This window comes from Erythrolamprus reginae, chromosome 3 (genome assembly GCF_031021105.1).
Source record: "Erythrolamprus reginae isolate rEryReg1 chromosome 3, rEryReg1.hap1, whole genome shotgun sequence".
Classification (NCBI taxonomy): Eukaryota; Metazoa; Chordata; class Lepidosauria; order Squamata; family Dipsadidae; genus Erythrolamprus; species Erythrolamprus reginae.
In genome coordinates, this window is record NC_091952.1 from 5,317,769 (window position 1) to 5,336,321 (window position 18,553).

At 45.4% G+C, this 18,553-nt stretch overlaps 1 protein-coding gene across 3 annotated transcripts in view; it reads left to right on the plus strand.

The window, feature by feature from the left end:
• Positions 1 to 291: 291 nt before the first annotated feature.
• The window catches only part of LOC139163570 (tyrosine-protein phosphatase non-receptor type substrate 1-like), a 165,603-nt gene continuing 147,341 nt past the window's right edge, over positions 292 to 18,553 (plus strand). For 2 of the 3 annotated variants that reach the window (XM_070744415.1, XM_070744417.1), the window contains exons 1-2: positions 292 to 397; positions 3,399 to 3,508. In XM_070744415.1, coding sequence (XP_070600516.1) covers positions 3,427 to 3,508 — 82 coding nt within the window. In that variant the 5' untranslated portion in view covers positions 292 to 397; positions 3,399 to 3,426. Of the gene's footprint in view, positions 398 to 1,194; positions 1,631 to 3,398; positions 3,509 to 18,553 lie in introns of those variants that run through there. The other variant, XM_070744416.1, reaches the window with a different exon arrangement.

An 18,553-nucleotide genomic window follows, 5' to 3' on the forward strand; every position in this document is an offset into this window, starting at 1 on the left:
TCCCCTTCCTTCCTTCCTTCTTTCCCTCTCTCTCTCCCTTCCCTCCTTTTTCTTCCCTCCCTCCCCCCTTCTGCTTCCTTCCTCCCTCCCTCCCTCCCTCCCTTCCTTCCTTCCTTCCTTCTTTCCTTCTCCTCCCTTCTTCTCTCTCCGCCTGCCCTTCCCAGCTCTCGGGAGACCTTGCCGTGCCCGCCGCCGGTTCCTCTTTCGCGGAGCCTTGACCGCTTCCTCCGCCTCCTGCCGATTTCCTGCCCCCGTCCTCTGCTTCTTCCCCTCCTTCCTTTCCAGAGACAACCCAGCCGCCGGGACGCTGCCAAGAGGCCTCGCGCGGAAAAGAAGAAAAAAAAAAAAGACTCCAGAGCGGCGGCTTCGCCCCAAGGGATCGCACGCAGAGAGGGAGGTAAGTCTCCTTTTTGCGCGCCCGGGCTTGGGTAGGGTTGTCACCGCCGCGGGCCCAGGAGGAGTCCCGGGTTTTTTTTCCGGCCGGAGCTTCCATACAGCGGGTGGGGCGCGGTGCAGCCGGGCCTTTCCTGCCCCCCCCCAACCCAACCCAACCCAACCCAACCGGGCAAGGGGCAAACGCTGCGCACCAAACCCCGTTTTTTCCACCTTTAAGGATACCCCACTGCCTCCGCCTCCAAAGCAGGCAGGGGTTAACCTTAACTGGAGCCCCCACCCCAAAAATAAAAGCTCACTTTGCAAGCCCCCCCCCCCGCTGCGCTCCATCTCCCCACCCCAAATCTCTCTCTCTCTCTCTCTCTCTCTCTCTCTCTCTCTCTCTCTCTCTCTCTCTCCCTCTCTCTCTCTCCCTCTCTCCCTCCCTCCCTCCCTCTCTCCCTCTCTCCCTCCCTCCCTCCCTCCCTCCCTCCCTCCCTCCCTCCTCTCTCTCTCTCTCTCTCTCTCTCTCTCTTTCTTGCCCGCTTGGAACTTGGGGAGCGTTGGCAAGAGCGCGCCCGCTTCTGGAGGAAGCCCCTTCCTCGAAAGATGGAGAGGAAGGGAGGGGGTGTGGGAGGGAAGGAGGGAGGGGAGGGAGAGATGGAGGAGGGGACGTCTGCCTTCTCTCCCCACCACCCGCACTCCCTCTCCGCTCCCCCTGCAAACGAAGCCCGGCCAATGCTAGGCAACCCAAGAGCGCGCGCCTGTGTGCGTTTTGGAGAATTGGGGAGGGGAGTGAGTTTCTTCGCTTGCTCCGCCGGCAGACGGCGAGCGAAGCAGGAGCGAGCGGGGGCGGCCGAGGTGAAAGCCCAGCGCAACAACCCCCCACCCACCCAAACTCCTCCCTACTCCCTCCCTACTCCCTCCCTCCTTCCTTCCCTCCTTCTCCCCTCTCTCTCTTTCTCTCTATCTCTCTTTCTTTCTTTCTTCCCTGCGTGGCTAGGTGGGGGGGAGACACGGTCCACGACGCCACGGATGCCGCCCCCGCCCCTCCCTGCCTGATTTCTACTCCCCCACCCAACCCCAAGGCTGCCTCCTCCTTTTGGGGGGCTCCTCCAGCCCTTGATAGCTAGCAGTACCGAGCTTCGGGGGTGAAAACCCCTCAAACACATACACCCCGACTGGGATCGGGGTCCCCGGACCACCCAGCCAGCGAGAAGCAGCGAACGGGGGTCGTTTCCCCCCACCGCGCCACCCGGTGAGCGAGTGGGAGAATGAGTGGGTGGGTTGGGGTCTCGTTTGGAAAGCGCTCGGATGTACCCGCTTATCTCTCTTTTTTAGAGGGGGGGTCTTGGGAGTTTTTGAGACCTATTTCCCCCCCCCCCTTTGTCTCTCCCCCCCGCGCCCACCCGTCCCCGTTACTTTACTCCGGATTTAGGAGTCACCCCGTCTATTTAAACCTCCCCCACCCCCACAACGGGAATCTGGCGACCTTCGGACGTGTCCGGAGGAGAAAAAACACAGGGGAGGGGATGGATGGAGGGGGCGAGGCTCGCGACTTCTATTCTTCCCACCTCCCGGGAGTGGGAAGGGTGGTGTGGGGGTCTCTTCGGAGCTCTCCCGAAGCTGGCTTGTTTGCTTGCCCCCCTCTCCCCCAGCCCCCAAACTGGGGGACGAAATCAGCGCGCATCGCTGGACGTCCGCGAGCGGACAAACCCAGGTCAGAGAGCCCCGGAGACCATCCCGCAAATATTCTTCTGTCTGTCTGTTTGTCTGTCTATCCATCCTTAATTCTATCTATCCTTTTATCTCTCGTTATCCTTCCCTCCTTCCTTCCTTCCTTCCTTCCTTCCTTCTATATCTATCTATTATCTATGTCTGTCTGTCTGTCTGTCTATCTATCTATCCATCTATCTATCTTCTATCCTCCCATCCCTTGTTATCCTTCCTTCCTTCCTTCCTTCTCTATCAATGTATTATTTGTCTGTCTGTCTGTCTGTCTGTCTGTCTGTCTGTCTGTCTGTCTGTCTTTCTGTCTTTCTGTCTATCTGTCTGTCTATCTATCTATCTATCTATCTATCATCTATCCATCTCGTTATCCTTCCTTCCTTCCTTCGTTCCATATCTATCCATCCATTCATCCATTTATCTATCTATCGTTCCATCTATCGTTATCATTCCTTCCTTCATTCCTTCCTTCCTTCTATATTCATCCATCCATCCATCTATTGTTCCATCTGTCGTTATCATTTGTTCCTCGATCCATCCTTCCTTCCTTCCTTCTATATTTATTTACCTACCTACCTACCTACCTACCTACCTAACTAACTAACTAACTAACTAAATACCTATCTACCTGCCTATCTATCTATCTATCTATCATCTATCTATCCTTCCCTCTCATTATCCTCCCTTCCTTCCTTCTTTCCTTCTTTCTTTCCTTCCTTCCTTCCTTCCATCCATCCTTCCTCCCTTCTTTCCTTCCTTCCTTCCTTCCTTCTTTCCTTCCTTCCTTCCATCCATCCATCCTTCCTCCCTTACTTCTTTTCTTCCTTCCTTCTTTCCTCCCTCCCTCCCTCCCTTCCATCCATCCTTCCTTCCTTCCTTCCTTCCTTCCTTCCTTCCATATCTATCTACCTGTATCTATTTATGTCTCTCTCTCTCTCTTTACAGTATCTCTCAATCTACAGTATCTACTGTATCTATTTACCTCTGTATCTGGGGCTGGTCCTCCCCCTCCCTTCCCTCCTTCCTCGGATGCTGATAGGCAAAGAGCTGGGACTGGCCAAAAAAAGCCCCCCCTCCCACTCCGTTTTGGAAAGATGCCCCCCCTCCTCCTCCTCCGCTTTTAACCTGCACAAGAACGCCCTCCCTCCCCCCCCGTTTCCCCTCCCTCCCTCCTGCGCTTCTCCAATGCCTCTGATTGATTTATTGATTTTTCTCTCCCCTCCTCCTTCTTCTTCTTTTCTTCTTCTTTTTTCTCTGCCGTCCTTCTGGTCTTCTTCTTCTTCCTCCACTCCGGGCAGCGGCTCCCACCTCCCCCAAAAAAGGACCATGGAAACGCCCGGCGGGGCTTCATCGCGGGGTCTGCGGTGGGCGGCTCTCTTGGCCCCTTTGCTGTTCTCCAGCTACGCAGGTAAGGACAAAAAAAACCAGAAAGAGGGGAAAAAAAGCAGACGGTTTTTGCGCTGTTTTTGCGGGAGTTTTGACATTTCGGGTTGCGAGTTGTTGTTGTTGTTGTTGGCGGCTGAGCGTGACATTTACAGGGTTTTTTGTATGCGTCTGGTATGCATTTATTTATTTATTTACTCTATTTATTTAGTCTGTCTATTTTTCTTTCTTTCTTCCTTCCTTCCTTCCTTCCTTTCTTCCTTTGTTTTTCTTTATTTCTTTCATGTACACAGAGCATATGCACCAAAGACAAATTCCTTGTCTGTGCAAACACACTTGGCCAATAAAGAATTCTATTTAGTCGTTTATTTTATTTATTTACTTGTGTGTTTTGTTTGTTTGGTCATTTGTTTATTTTATTTTATTTATTTTATTTCAGTTTTTAATTGAATTTTACTTTATTTTACTTTATTTTATTTTATTTTTATTTGCTGCAGCCTGGTGCCAGGCTCTGCCCTCTTCTCTTCCTCTCCCAGCCTTAAAAATAATCATCAACCCCAAAACGTTTATTATTTATGTATTCAATCCCCAAAGACTTTTGTGATTGACGGACTGACTGATCGATGGGTTGACTGGGGTCTGGGACTGGGTGTTGGACTTCGGGGGCTCCTGCCATGTTTTCTGTTGTCTCGGCCTTAGGGGGGGGAAATTCAATCTGAAGATCTTTATTATTGATTGATTGATTCAACCCTGAAGACCTTTGTGATTGATTGATTGATTAATTGATTGATTGGCTGACTGTGTGGTCTGATGTTGGACTCTGGGACTCCTGCACTCTTCCTCTCACTTTAAGAAAAAAAATCAACATGAAACCATTATTTATTTATTTATTTATTCAACCTGAAGACTGTTATGATAGAGATAGATAGATAGATAGATAGATAGATAGATAGATAGATAGATAGATAGATAGATAGAAAGATAGATAGATAGATAGATAGATAGATAGATAGATAGATGATAGATATTTGTATAGATGGGTAGATAGATAGATAGATAGGTAGGTAGGTAGGTAGGTAGGTAGGTGATAGAGTAGATTAAGGAATAGAATAAAATAGAATAGAAAATTGTGGAAGGGATGGGAAGGGAATAGAATATTGAATAGAATTTAAATAGAATAGAATATTGGAATGGAGAAGAATGGGAAGGGATAGAATAGAATAGAATAGAATAGAAAAATGTGGAAGGGATGGGAAGGGAATAGAATATTGAATAGAATTTAAATAGAATAGAATATTGGAATGAAGAAGAATGGGATAGAATAGAATAGAACAGAATAGGATTCTTTATTGGCCAAGTGTGATTGGACAGACAAGGAATTTGTCATTGGTGCAGATGCTCTCAGTGGACATAAAAGAAAAGAGACATTTCTCAAGAATCATGAGGTATAAACACTTCATTGTCGGTAGGGTACAAATAAGCAATCAGGAAACAATCAATATTCATATAAATCGTAGGGATCCAAGCAAAAGGTTCCAGTCATGCACTCATAAGTGGGAGGTGATGGGTGATGGGAACAATGAGAAGATTAATAGTATGGCAGACGTAATAAATAGTTTGACAGTGTGGAGGGGATTATTTATTTAGCAGACTGATGACATTTGGGGGAAAACTGTTCTTGTGTCTAGTTGTCTTGGCATGCAGTGCCTTGGTTTGCAGATAGATAGATAGATAGATAGATAGATAGATAGATAGATAGATAGATAGATAGATAGATAGATAGATAGATAGACAGACAGACAGACAGACAGACAGACAGACAGACAGACAGACAGACAGACAGACAGACAGACAGACAGACAGACAGATGATTGATTGATTTCCTATGGCCTGGTGTTTGACTCTGGATGTCCTGCCCTCTTCTCTTCTCCGCCTTAAGAAAAAAATCAATCCAAAAACCTTTATTATTTATTAATTTATGTACCTGCCCCTTTGTGATTGATTGATTGGTTGGTTGGTTGATTTACGGCGGCCTGGTTTGTTTGACTCTGGGCCTCCTGCCCTCTTCTCTTCTCTGCCCAAAGGAAAAATAATCAATCCAAAACTATTTATTTATTTATTTATTTATTTATTTATTCATTCATTCATTCATTCATTCATTTTATTTATTTATTTACTTATTTATTTATTTATTTATTTATTTGACTCTTTGTAATTGATTGATTGATTAATTGATTGACGGCGGCCTGGTTTGTTTGACTCTGGGCCTCCTGCCCTCTTCTCTTCTCTGCCTGAAGAAAAAAATCAATCCAAAAACCTTTATTATTTATTAATTTATTTACCTGCCCCTTTGTGATTGATTGATTGGTTGGTTGGTTGATTTACGGCGGCCTGGTTTGTTTGACTCTGGGCCTCCTGCCCTCTTCTCTTCTCTGCCTGAAGAAAAAAATCAATCCAAAACCATGTACGTATGTATGTATGTATGTATGTATGTATGTATGTATGTATGTATGTATTTATTTATTTGTTTATTTGACTCTTTGTGATTGATTGATTGATTGATTGATTGATTGATTGATCAATCGATCGATGGATTTACTGCAGCCTGGTATGTTTGACTCTGGGGCTGCTGCCTTCTTCCTCTCACTGTAAAATTGATGAACCCAAAACAACCGTTTTTCATATGTTTTAGGCTCCCATCCCCTAATCCTCTTTGTTGCTCTTCTCTGCACTTTTTCTAGAGTCTCAATATCAGTTTTGCATCCTGGTGACCAAAACTGGATGCAGGATTCCACGTGTGGCCTTATAAAGTGGTATTAACACTTCACGTGATCTTGATTCTCTCCCTCTGTTAATGCCGCCCAGAATTGTGTTGGCTTTTTTGGCAGCTGCTGCACACGGCTGGCTCCTATTTAAATGGTTGTCCACCAGGTCCCTCTCACAGTTACTACTGTTGAGCAATGTACCACATATCCTGTACCTGTGCATTTTGTTTTTCTTGCCTAAATATAGAACCTGACTCTTTTCAACCACTGAATTTCATTTTGTTAGATAGCGACCAATGTTCAAGTTTGTCAAGATCCTTCTGTATTTGGTGCCTCTCTTCTGGAGTGTTGGCTATTCCTGCCAGTTTGGTGTCATCTGCAAATTTGATAAGTTTCCCATTTATTCCCTCATCCAACTCATTGATGAAGATGTTGAAGAGTTCCTGGGGCTAAAACAGAGCCTTGGGGTTCTCCACTGCATACTTGGCAATGGACCAGATTACCTCCGGAACCGCCTGCTACCGCATGAATCCCAGCGACCGATAAGGTCCCACAGAGTTGGTCTTCTCCGGGTCCCGTCGACTAAACAATGTCATTTGGCGGGCCCCAGAGGAAGAGCCTTCTCTGTGGCAGCCCCAGCCCTCTGGAACCAACTCCCCCCGGAGATTAGAATTTCCCCCATCCTCCCTGTCTTTCGTAAACTACTCAAGACTCATTTATACCGCCAGGCATGGGGGAGTTAGGATATTCCTTCCCCCTAGGCCATTACAAGTTATGCATGGTTTGTTTGTGTGTATGTTTGGTTTTATAAATAAGGGTTTTTAGTTGTTTTTTATTATGATTGGTTGGTTTACGGCGGCCTGGTTTGTTTGACTCTGGGAAAGCAAGTAGGATGCTTGGCTGCATCGCTAGATGTATAACAAGCAGGAAGAGGGAGATTATGATCCCGCTATATAGAATGCTGGTGAGACCACATTTGGAATACTGTGTTCAGTTCTGGAGACCTCACCTACAAAAAGATATTGACAAAATTGAACGGGTCCAAAGACGGGCTACAAGAATGGTGGAAGGTCTTAAGCATAAAACGTATCAGGAAAGACTTAATGAACTCAATCTGTATAGTCTGGAGGACAGAAGGAAAAGGGGGGACATGATCGAAACATTTAAATATGTTAAAGGGTTAAATAAGGTCCAGGAGGGAAATGTTTTTAATAGGAAAGTGAACACAAGAACAAGGGGACACAATCTGAAGTTAGTTGGGGGAAAGATCAAAAGCAACATGAGAAAATATTATTTTACTGAAAGAGTAGTAGATCCTTGGAACAAACTTCCAGCAGACGTGGTAGATAAATCCACAGTAACTGAATTTAAACATGTCTGGGATAAACATAGATCCATTGTAAGATAAAATACAGAAAATAGTATAAGGGCAGACTAGATGGACCAGGAGGTCTTTTTCTGCCATCAGTCTTCTATGTTTCTATTATTGGATTGTACATGTTGTGTTTATTATTGTTGTTAGCCGCCCCGAGTCTGCGGAGAGGGGTGGCATACAAATCCAATAAATAATAATAATAATAATAATAATAATAATAATAATAATAATAATAATAATAATAATAATAATAATAATAATTAATATTCTTATTATTATTATTATTATTATTATTATTATTATTATTATTATTATCTCTCCATGTAGATGTAGTTCCATTGAGCACTGGACGTTGAATGCGATTAGTTAGCCAGTTTTGAATCCAAATTTTAGCCACAAGTCTTAAAGTGGCCGAGGTTGGACACCCACGGTATAAAGTCTCTTTCTTAAGCAGGGGTTGGACTCAAACTCGATGACCTTTAAGGTTCCCTTACAAACTTTATTTACCCTGTCAATAAATTCACTGGGGAATTCTGGGAGTTGAAGTCCACAGGTTGTAAAGTTGCTGAAATTAGACCCACCCTTGGTATATATATAAACCTTGTTTTTTAGGAAGCTGTGCTAGGAAAACCTAAGAGCCGGACAAAGCCTCTGTCGTCAAGGAAGAGATTTTATAAGCTTGGTTATAAAACAATAAAGGATTTAGAGCTAGTCCTCAATTTGTACAAGGATAATGGAGCCCAGGATTGATGGTGCTAAGTGCAAATATTTGGTCTGTCGAGTTTTGTCCTGTTTTACAACCTGTCTTGCCACGCTCGTTAAAGCAAATCACCACGGTCATTAAATGGGTCACATGGTTCTTAAATGAATCCGGCTTCCCTGTTGACTTTTGCTGGTCTTAAGTCACTTTTTTTCCCCCAATTCAGATGATACTTTTCTCTAACATATGACAGGGCTGGAAAAGGTGGAGAGAAGCCTCTGTGGGGCCTGTCTAGGAATCTCCTGGGAGAAAACAGGGCTGGAAAAGGTGGAGAAAAGCCTCTGTAGGGCCTCTCTAGGAATCTCCTGGGAGAAAACAGGGCTGGAAAAGGCGGGGAGAAGCCTCCATGGGGCCTCTCTAGGAATTTCCTGGGGGAAAACAGGGGCGGAAAAGGTGGGGAGAAGCCTCTGTGGGGCCTTTCTAGGAATCTCCTGGGAGGAAACAGGGCCAAAAAAGGTGGGGAGAAGCCTCTGTGGGGCCTTTCTAGGAATCTCCTGGGAGGAAACAGGGCCAAAAAAGGCAGGGAGAAGCCTCCCTGGGGCCTCTCTCGGAATCTCCTGGGAGGAAACAGGGCCTCCACCCTCCCTATGGTTTCCCCAATCGCACACATTATTTGCTTTTACATTGATTCCTATGGGAAAAATTGCTTCTTCTTACAAACTTTTCTGCTTAAAAACCTGGTCACGGAATGAATTAAGTTCTAAGTATAGATTTTATTTTTCTCCAACATAAGTACAAACACTAAAACCAAAAGAAAGAAAAAGAAAGAGAAAAAGAAGGAAAGAGAGAGAGAGAGAAAGATGGAAGGAAAGAAAGAAAAAGGAGACAAAGAAGGAAGGAAAGTAAGAAAAAGAAAGAGAAAAAGAAGGTAAGAGAGAGAAAGAAAGAAATAGGAAGGAAAGGAGGAAGGAAAGAAAGAAAAAGAAGGAAAGAGAGAGAGAAAGAAAAGGAAGGAAAGAAAGAAAAAGAAAGAAAGAGAGAAGGAAGGAAGGAAGGAAGGAAGGAAGGAGAAGCCCAGGGAAGGTTTTGACTATGGCTTCCCTGCTCTGCTAGGCGAAAGAGTAGGTGGGCGTGCAAGCCATGACTCATACGTTACAAACCATGTTAGCACTGTACAAATCTTTTAAAAAGCAACCCACGTTTTCCTTGTGGATTTGCGAAGATGAGGTCGACCAGGGCTTTGTAAGGTTGGTGTGTTTGTGTGTGAGGAACAAACGTGGTGGTTGGTTCTCCAGAGTGATCCTTGTGGAAGAAAAAACAAAACAAGGCTAGCTGTGTATTTTTTTTTTTTGGAGGCCTGGTGGAAATAGGGTGACTTGCAGAGAGGCGCCGCAAACCAAGAGAGAAATCCACAACGGTCGGCTGCCCCCTTTGTATTCTCTCTGTTGCTATTGAGAATGAAGCCATCCTATGCCGCCGCCCCCCAAGGAGAATTTGGGTTGTTGTGGGGGATGGGAGGAAGGACTATTTACATGCCTATGGCTGTTGTGGGTCAAATAAATTTTATTTATTTTATTTTATTTATTGTTAGAGTTGGAAGGGACCATGCGGGTCATCAAGTCCAACCCCCTGCCTAAGCAGGAACCCTATAGCATTCCAGCCAAATGGCAGTCCAATTTCCTCTTTAAAATGTCCAGAGTATTGGAGTTCACAACGTCCGCTGGCAGGTTGTTCCACTGGTTGATCGTTCTGACCATCAGGAAGTTCTTCCTTATTTCCAGGTTGAATCTCTCCTTGGTCAGCTTCCAGCCGTTGTTCCTCGTCCTGCCATCCGGTGCCCTGGAGAATAAAGTGATCCCCTCCTCTCTGTGGCAACCCCTTGTATACCTGTAGACTGCTATCATGTCCGCTCTGGCCCTCCTTTTCTCTAGGCTATCCATGCCCAGTTCCCACAGTCTCTCTTTGTAAGTCTTGGTTTCTAGACCCCTGATCATTTTGGTTGCTCTTTTCTGCACCTTCTCCAGAGTTTCAATGTCTCTTTTGAAGTGTGGTGACCAGAACTGAACACAGTACTCCAGGTGTGGTCGGACCAGGGCGTAGTAGAGTGGTATTAAGACTTCCCTGGTCTTGGAGTATATTCCCCTGTTGATGCAGCTTAGGATTGTATTGGCTTTTTTGGCTGGTGCTGCACATTGTTGGCTCATGTTTAGTCGATTATCCACCAAGACTCCGAGGTCTCTTTAATGCACAGAGAGCAGGAGTAGCAAGGACGTACAGTAGTAACAACAAATCAGCGTACGATACACGTTCGATGTAGAGGGGAGGCATATTTTCCCCAGCAAAAATGTGATTGTGGTGTTCCCCGACCTAGGACCCCAACGGCGCCCAAAATTTATGTCGATATTGTCGCGGTGGTTCATGTCCCGATTTTGGAGCTAGTTCCCCACACCCACCAGTCCCGAAGCCTGGCAAAGTTGGCAAAACGTTTGGAGCAGAACGTGCGCACAGCCCTTCCAGGGAGGCGCTGAGTTTCCTCGCTTCGGCTTCGGAGGCGGCCTCTCCCGCAGCTGCAGCGCCCTGCCTGGCTGGAGCTTCCTGGGAGGCAGGTGAGCATTGGGGCCCGGCAGTGGGCATCCCAGCTGCCTAATCTCTGTCCCGGCCCAGCCAGCATGTCAGTGCCAGCCCCGCGCCCATGCCCAGCGCAGCACCAGCATGTACAGTGTTCAGCTGCCGCCGTCAGTGCCTCTGCCATGGAGCTTCTGCTCACAGTCGACCGGCCCACCACTGCCCCGCAGCTACTGTCCGGTGCCACTGTTGCCGGCACCCTCCCGCTCCTACTTTGACCCCACCTTCGCTGCCCGCCCTGCTGCCTTTTGCCTGGCAGAGCTTCCCAGCTCTGCTGCCCCTGCAGGCCCACCTCGGGCCCGAGCCCTTCCCGCCACCCAAGAACTACAACGGGGGAGGCGGAGCATGGTGTACGAGAAAGAAAGGAAGATGGCTTCGGCCCGACAACTTGTGGACTTCAACTCCCAGAATTCTTCAACTCCCAAATTTCAATCCTAGAATACAGCTGGCCTGTATGGAACCCACATTGCATATCTGACATCAACACAATTGAGAGAGTCCAGAAATATTTCACAAGAAGAGTCCTTCACTCCTCTTCTCACAACAAAATACCTGACTCCGCCAGACTTGAAATTCTTGGTTTAGACAACTTACAACTCTGTCGTCTCCGTTCCGACATAATTATAGTTCATAAAATCATATACCAAAATGTCCTACCTGTTAACGACTACTTCACCTTCAACCGCAACAACACACGAGCACGAAATCAATTTAAACTAAATGTCAACCGCTCCAAACTTGACTGCAAAAAATACGACTTCAGCAACAGAGTAATCAACGCCTGGAATGCAGTACCTGATTCTGTGGTTTCTAGTCCTAATCCCAAAACCTTTAACCTTAGACTATCTCCAATTGACCTCTCCCCCTTTCTAAGAGGTCTGTAAGGGGCGTGCATAAGCGCACCACTGTGCCTACCATCCCTGTCCTATTGTCTTCTTTTGTTACTTTTTATCATTACTTATCTAATGTTTTATTTGTACAAATTATCACCCTATAATTGTTTGACAAAATAAATAAATAAATAAATAAATAAATAAATAAACTCCCCAAACAATGGCTTCAGCCTGACAACTTGTGGACTTCAACTCCCAGAATTCTCCAGCCAGCAAGGTTGGCTGGAGAATCCTGGGAGTTGGAGTCCACAAGTCTTAAAGTTGCCAAGGTTGGGAACCCCTGACTTAAAGTTTGCGCCTTCCGTGTGGTTGTGGTTATTTTCCAAATTCTGTTGGGCAAGAACAAGAAAAAAATGTGTTTGTGTGCGGTTTAAAGCAGGGAAATTTTCTCTCCAAGAGTTCTCCTTTCCCAGCCTGAGATAAATGGCCTATTTCTGCTTTATCGGTCTATTGCGATGACAGATTAATGAGAAAGCTGAAACCCAGCTGGCTGCCTTCCTTTGAGCACTTGCTCCAAGCGAGGAAGCTGTCCGAAGCTTGCTATCCGGTAGTCTGTGACTTTCGACCGCCATCGTGCCTTAAAATGTCCGTGGCTAAGCGAGACGGTTTGTGTGTGTGTTTGAAGCGAGTTGTGCCTCACTTTAGGACCCTTCTCCACCACCGTCGTTAAGGGAATGGCTGCGGTTGTTAAGAAGTTAGTGGCACGGTCGTTAAGTAGATGCGGCTGTTCAGCAGGCACGTCGGATCACCTGATGGCACAAGGTTGTGCTGCCAGTCACAGTGCGCACAAGCATGATGCCCGGCAGGCCTCGGTGGGGAAGGGGGTGCACGCTCTGAAAAGCATTGTGTGTTTGCAACGTTCTGCGTTGTTCTGTCTCTGGAGCAAGTGTGTGAGGGAGACGGCATTGCAGCAGCCATGGGCTGCAGAGAGAATGAGAGAGAGGGAAAGAGACAGTGGGAGAGACAGAGAAAGAGAGAGCGAAAGAGACAGTAAGGAAAGGAAGAAAAAGAGAGAGAAAGGAAAAGACAGTGAAAGAAAGAGAGAAAGGGAGAAAGGGGGAGAAAGAGAAAGAGGAAGAAAGAGGGAGAGACAAAGAGAGAGAGGGAAAGAAATAGTGGGAGAGACAGAGAAAGAAAGGAAGAAAAAGAGAGAGAAAGGAAACGACAGTGAAAGAAAGAGAGAAAGAGGGAGAAAGAGAAAAAAAGGAAGAAAGAGGGAGAGACAAAGAGAGAGAGGGAAAGAGACAGTGGGAGAGACAGAGAAAGAAAGGAAGAAAAAGAGAGAGAAAGGAAAAGACTGAAAGAAAGAGAGAAAGAAAGAGAGAAAGAGGGAGAAAGAAAGGAAGGAAGGAAGAGGCAGAGACAAAGAGAGGGAGGAAAGAGACAGTGGGAGCGACAGAGAAAAAGAGAGCAAAAGACACAGAAAAAGAAAGGAAGAAAAAGAGAGAGAAGGGAAAAGACAGTGAGAGAAAGAGTGAGAAAGAGAGACAGAGAGAAAAAGAGAGAAAGAAAAAGAAAGGAAAAAAGAGGGAGAAAGAAAGGAAGGAAGAAAGAGGCAGAGACAAAGAGAGGGAGGAAAGAGACAGTGGGAGAGACAGAGAAAGAGACAGAGAAAGAGACAGAGAAAGGAAGGAAGAAAAAGAGAGAGAAAGGAAAAGACAGTGAAAGAAAGAGTGAAAGAGGGAGAAAGAGAGAGAAAGAGGGGAAAAGAGAAAGAAAGGAAGAAAGAGGAAGAGAAAAAGAGAGAAAATGAGAAAGAGGAAGAGAGAGAAAGGAAGGAAGGAAAATGAAGAGACAAAGAGAGAGAGAGGAAAGAGAGAAATGAGAAAGAGGAAGAGAGAGAAAGAAAGGAAGAAAGAAAGAAAGGAGAGACAAAGAGAAAGAAAGAGAGAAAATGAGAAAGGGAGAAACAGAAGAGAGCAAGGGAGAGGGAAAGAGAGATAGAAAGACACAGAAGAAAGAGAGAGAGGGAGAGGGAGAGAGAGAGAAAGGATGAGAGAAAGAGGCAGAAAAAAGGAGAAAGAAAAAGACAGTGAAAGAAAGAAAGGGAGAAAGAGGGAGAAAGAGAAACGAAGAAAGAAAGAGACAGAGAGACAGAGAGAGGAAAGAGAAAATGAGAAAAGGGGAAAGAAAGAGAAAGAAAAGGAGAATGAGAGAGAGAGAGAGGAAAAAAAGACACAAGGAAAGGAGACAGGAAGTGGGAGAGGAAGAGAGAGAAAGAAAGTAACAAAGAGATACACACACACACAGAGAGAGAGAGAGAGACTAGCCATGAATTTATAGCTAAGGATGTTGAGCTCTGCAAAGGCCTTCCGAAGGCTTTGTTTTGTTGCCTTGCCCCACTTCTGCATGCATACACACAGGCACACACACAGAGAGAGAAAGAGGGAAAGACACACACCTTTCCAGTGCCTTCCTTCCTTCCTTATTTTCTACCCGGAAAGGCTGTGAAGAGCATGTCTGCAGCGGGGCCTTTTCTGTAGGCAAAACACATCCCCTGTCTGTATTCCTCCCTCCCTCCTCTCCTCTTTCCTGCAAGGCTGATTCACTCACACACCACCTGCATGTGACTCTAGGCTGGGTGTGAGGAGGACAGTGGAAGGGGGGGGGGTGATGGAGCCAGCCAGGCTCTCTGGCTATGCCAGCTGCTTTTGTGTTGTGTTGATTAGAAAGGGGGGGGAGTGAGTTGTCCAAATGGGACTGACTTGTATTCCTTCCTTCCTTCCTTCTTTTCTTCTTTTCTTCTTTCCTGCCTTCCTCCCTTCCTCATTTCTTCCTTTCTTTCTTCCTTTCTTCCTTCTTTTCTTCTTCCCTCCCTTCCTCCTCCCGCATCTCTTCCTCCCTTCCTCATCTCTTCCTTCCTTCCTTCCTTCCTTCCTTCTTTTCTTCTTCCCTCCCCCTCCCTTCCTCATCTCTTCCTTGGTTCCTTCCTTCCTCCTTCCCTTCCTTCCTTTCTTCTTCCCTCCATCCCTCCCTTCTTCCCTTCCTCATCTCTTCCATCCTTCCTTCCTTCCTTTCTTTTTCCCTCCCTCTCTCCCCTTCCTTGCTCCATCCCTCATCTCTTCCTTCTTTCCTTCCTTCCTCCCTTTCTTCCTTCCTTCTTTCTTTCCTCCCTCCCTTCCTCATCTTTTCCTTCCTTCCTTTTCTTCTTTCGCCTCCTCACTTCTTTCGAATTTCTTCTACCTTCTCCTCTTTCCTTATTTATCCTCCCTCCTCCCTCATCTCTTCTTTCCTTCCTTCTTCCCTCCTTCCCTCCCTCCCTCTCTCCTGGGGAGGGGGCAAAAGCCTCTCATCCCCAAAAGGATTTGGGAGGGCGAAAAAGCTTTGGTGCCCAAACAGTGCTGTTGTGCCATCTCCAGAGATCTGGGAAACACAGGGGGGCGGCCGCAGAAAGTTTGGAGAAAGCATGAGCTTGTCTGAGCCAAAAACCAGCCAGCTGGCGGGAGGCACTCGCACACGCGCAGTGGGGCTGAGCTGGCCAATCAGCTCGCTTGCCTGCACAGAGGTCTCTGTGTGCCCCTTGTGACATGTGTGTCCATAGGTTTGCCATCACAGGTATAAAGGGCCTCCTCCTTGATCAGGGGGCTGGACTAGAAGACCTCCAAGGTCCCATCCTGGCTGTATTCTGGTGGATGGATTATATATATATACAGTGGTACCTCTGCTTAAGGCCTTAATTCGTTCCGTGACCAGGTTCTTAAGTAGAAAAGTTTGTAAGCAGAAGCCAATTTTCCCCATAGGAATCAATGTAACAGCAAATAATGCGGGCAAACCCATTGCGAAAGAAATAAAAGCTCGGAATTTGGGTGGGAGGAGGAGGAGGAAGGAGAGGAGGAGGAGGACAGTCGCTGCCCAACGAAGAAGGTGAGGGGAGGGAAATTTTAAAAAATCCAAAATTTTAAGGCTTTTTTTAAAAAAAGCAAAAAAAAGGTCTTAAGCATAAAACGTATCAGGAAAGACTTCATGAACTCAATCTGTAGAGTCTGGAGGACAGAAGGCAAAGGGGACATGATCGAAACATTCAAACATGTTAAAGGGTTAAATAAGGTCCAGGAGGGAAGTGTTTTTAATAGGAAAGTGAACACAAGAACAAGGGGACACAATCTGAGGTTAGTTGGGGGAAAGATCAAAAGCAACATGAGAAAATATTACTTTACTGAAAGAGTAGTAGATCCTTGGAACAAACTTCCAGCAGACATGGTTGGTAAATCCACAGTAACTGAACTTAAACATGCCTGGGATAAACATATATCCATCCTAAGGTAAAATAAAGGAAATAGTATAAGGGCAGACTAGATGGACCATGAGGTCTTTTTCTGCCGTCAGACTTCAATGTTTCTATGTTTCTTAAGTAGAGGCAAAAAAATCTTGAACACCCGGTTTGTATCTAGAAAAGTTCATAAGTAGAGGCGTTCTTAGGTAGAGGTACCACTGTATATATTTACATCTGCATGAGCACGTGTGAAGCCACCTGCCTATGGGGCAGTTTCAGGACATGCGTTTCCAGATACAAATGTCCTTTTCTGTCCATTCGGCAGAATTGTGTATGTGTGTGTGTGTGTGTGTTTGCCTGCTACGTGACTCATTGTGTGTTTTTTATTCGGCAAACGTGATGTTCCAGCTTTGCACTTGAGACAGGAAGAGGAGAAGAGAAACGGGAAGGAACAGAAGGATGTCTGGATCAGCCGTTCCAATCAGTTGCTTACTCCAAGGGTCTCCAACCTTGGCAACTTTAAGACTTTTTGACTTCAACTCCAAGAATTCTGGGAGTTGAAGTCACAAGTCCTAAAGTTGCCAAGGTTGGAGACCCCTGGCTTACACTGTCCAAAGGAAATCTCTCAAAAAGATAGCTTGGTCTCCATCATTAACCATGAACTTGACCTACAAGGTCACCTTTTGAGGTTTTAGACTCCAGGGTTTGGAATACTGAGTCCAGTTCTGGAGACCTCACCTACAAAAAGAGATTGATCAAATTGAATGGGTCCAAAGACAGTCTACAAAAATGGTGGAAGGTCTTCAGCATAAAACTTATCAGGAAAGACTTAGTGAACTCAATCTGTATAGTCTGGAGGACAGAAGGAAAAGGGGAGACATGATCGAGACATTTAAATGTTTTAAAGGCTTAAATAAGGTCCAGGAGGGAAGTGTTTTTAATAGGAAAGTGAACACAAGAACAAGGGGACACAATCTGAAGTTAGTTGGGGGAAAGATCAAAAGCAACGTGAGAAAATATTATTTCACTGAAAGAGTAGTAGATGCTTGGAACAAACTTCCAGCAGACGGGGTTGCTAAATCCACAGTAACTGAATTTAAACATGCCTGGGAGTTCTAATAATAACAACAGAGTTGGAAGGGACCTTGGAGGTCTTCTAGCCCAACCCCTTGCTTAGGCAGGAATCCCTACACTACTTCAGACAGATGGTTATCCAACATCTGCTTAAAAACTTCCAGTGTTGGAGCAAGTCCAGTCCAGTTTTAGGCACGAAAGCCAGCTGGGTGACCTCAGGATTTTCTCAGAAGCTCTCTATGCATCAGATCTTCTTCTTAGCATTGCGACAATCATGGAAATGTGGTCATTTGTTGTGCAGAGCTTGGTGAAATCTGTCCCCTGATTTCAGTAACTCCACAGCCAGAAAATTATCTTGTGCAGATTTTTGGGCCTGGTAGGAGAATATTGACCTTGTGGGAGAGCCAATTGGAATACACACTTTGTGGAGAACAAAGGTGATCTTCTGGAAAGAATCTTAGGAAAGATCTTAGGAAAGAAGCAGTGTAGTCTTCAGGAAGATTGAACTTGTGAGAGGAGAAACATGGTTTTCTGGAATGTTGATCTCTTGAGGGTGGGAACAGTGTGGTCTTCTGGAATATTGTCCTTGTGGAAGGACAAACATAGTTTTCTAGACTATTGACCTTGTGGGAGAAGAAACATGGATTTATGGAATATAGACCTTCTGAAAGAATCAACAATGTCTTCTAGAATGTTGATCTTTTGGAAAGACAAACAGTATTCTGGAATATTGACCTAATGGGAGGAGAAATATGGATTTCTGGAACAGACCTTCTGAAATAACCAACAAGGTCTTCTGGAGTATTGACCTTGTGGAAGGACAAACGTAGTTTTCTGGAGTATTGACCATGTGGAAAGACAAACATGGTCTTCTGGAATGTTGATTTCCTGGGGGTGGGAACAGTGTGGTCTCCTGGAATATTGTCCTTGTGGAAGGACAAACATAGTTTTCTAGAATATTGACTTTGTGGGAGAAGACACATGGATTTATGGAATATAGACTTTATGAAATAATCAACAAGGTCTTCTGGGATGTTGACCTTGTGGAAAGACAAACAGTATTCTGGAATATTGACCTTCTGGGAGAAGAGACATGAATTTCTGGAATATAGACCTTCTGAAATAGCGAAAAAGGTCTTCTGGAGTATTGACTTTGTGGGAGAAGAAATATGGTTTTCTGGACTATTGATCTTTTGGGGTAGAACAGGGTAATCTTCTGGAATATTGTCCTTGTGGAAGGACAGACATAGTTTTCTGGAATACTGACCTTGTGGGAGAAGAAACATGGATTTCTGGAATATAGAGCTCCTAAAAGAACCAACGATGACTTCTGCAATGTTGACCTTGTGAGAGAAGAAAAATGGATTTCTGGAATATAGCCCTTCTGAAAGAACCAACGAGGTCTTCTGGAATATCGATCTTGTG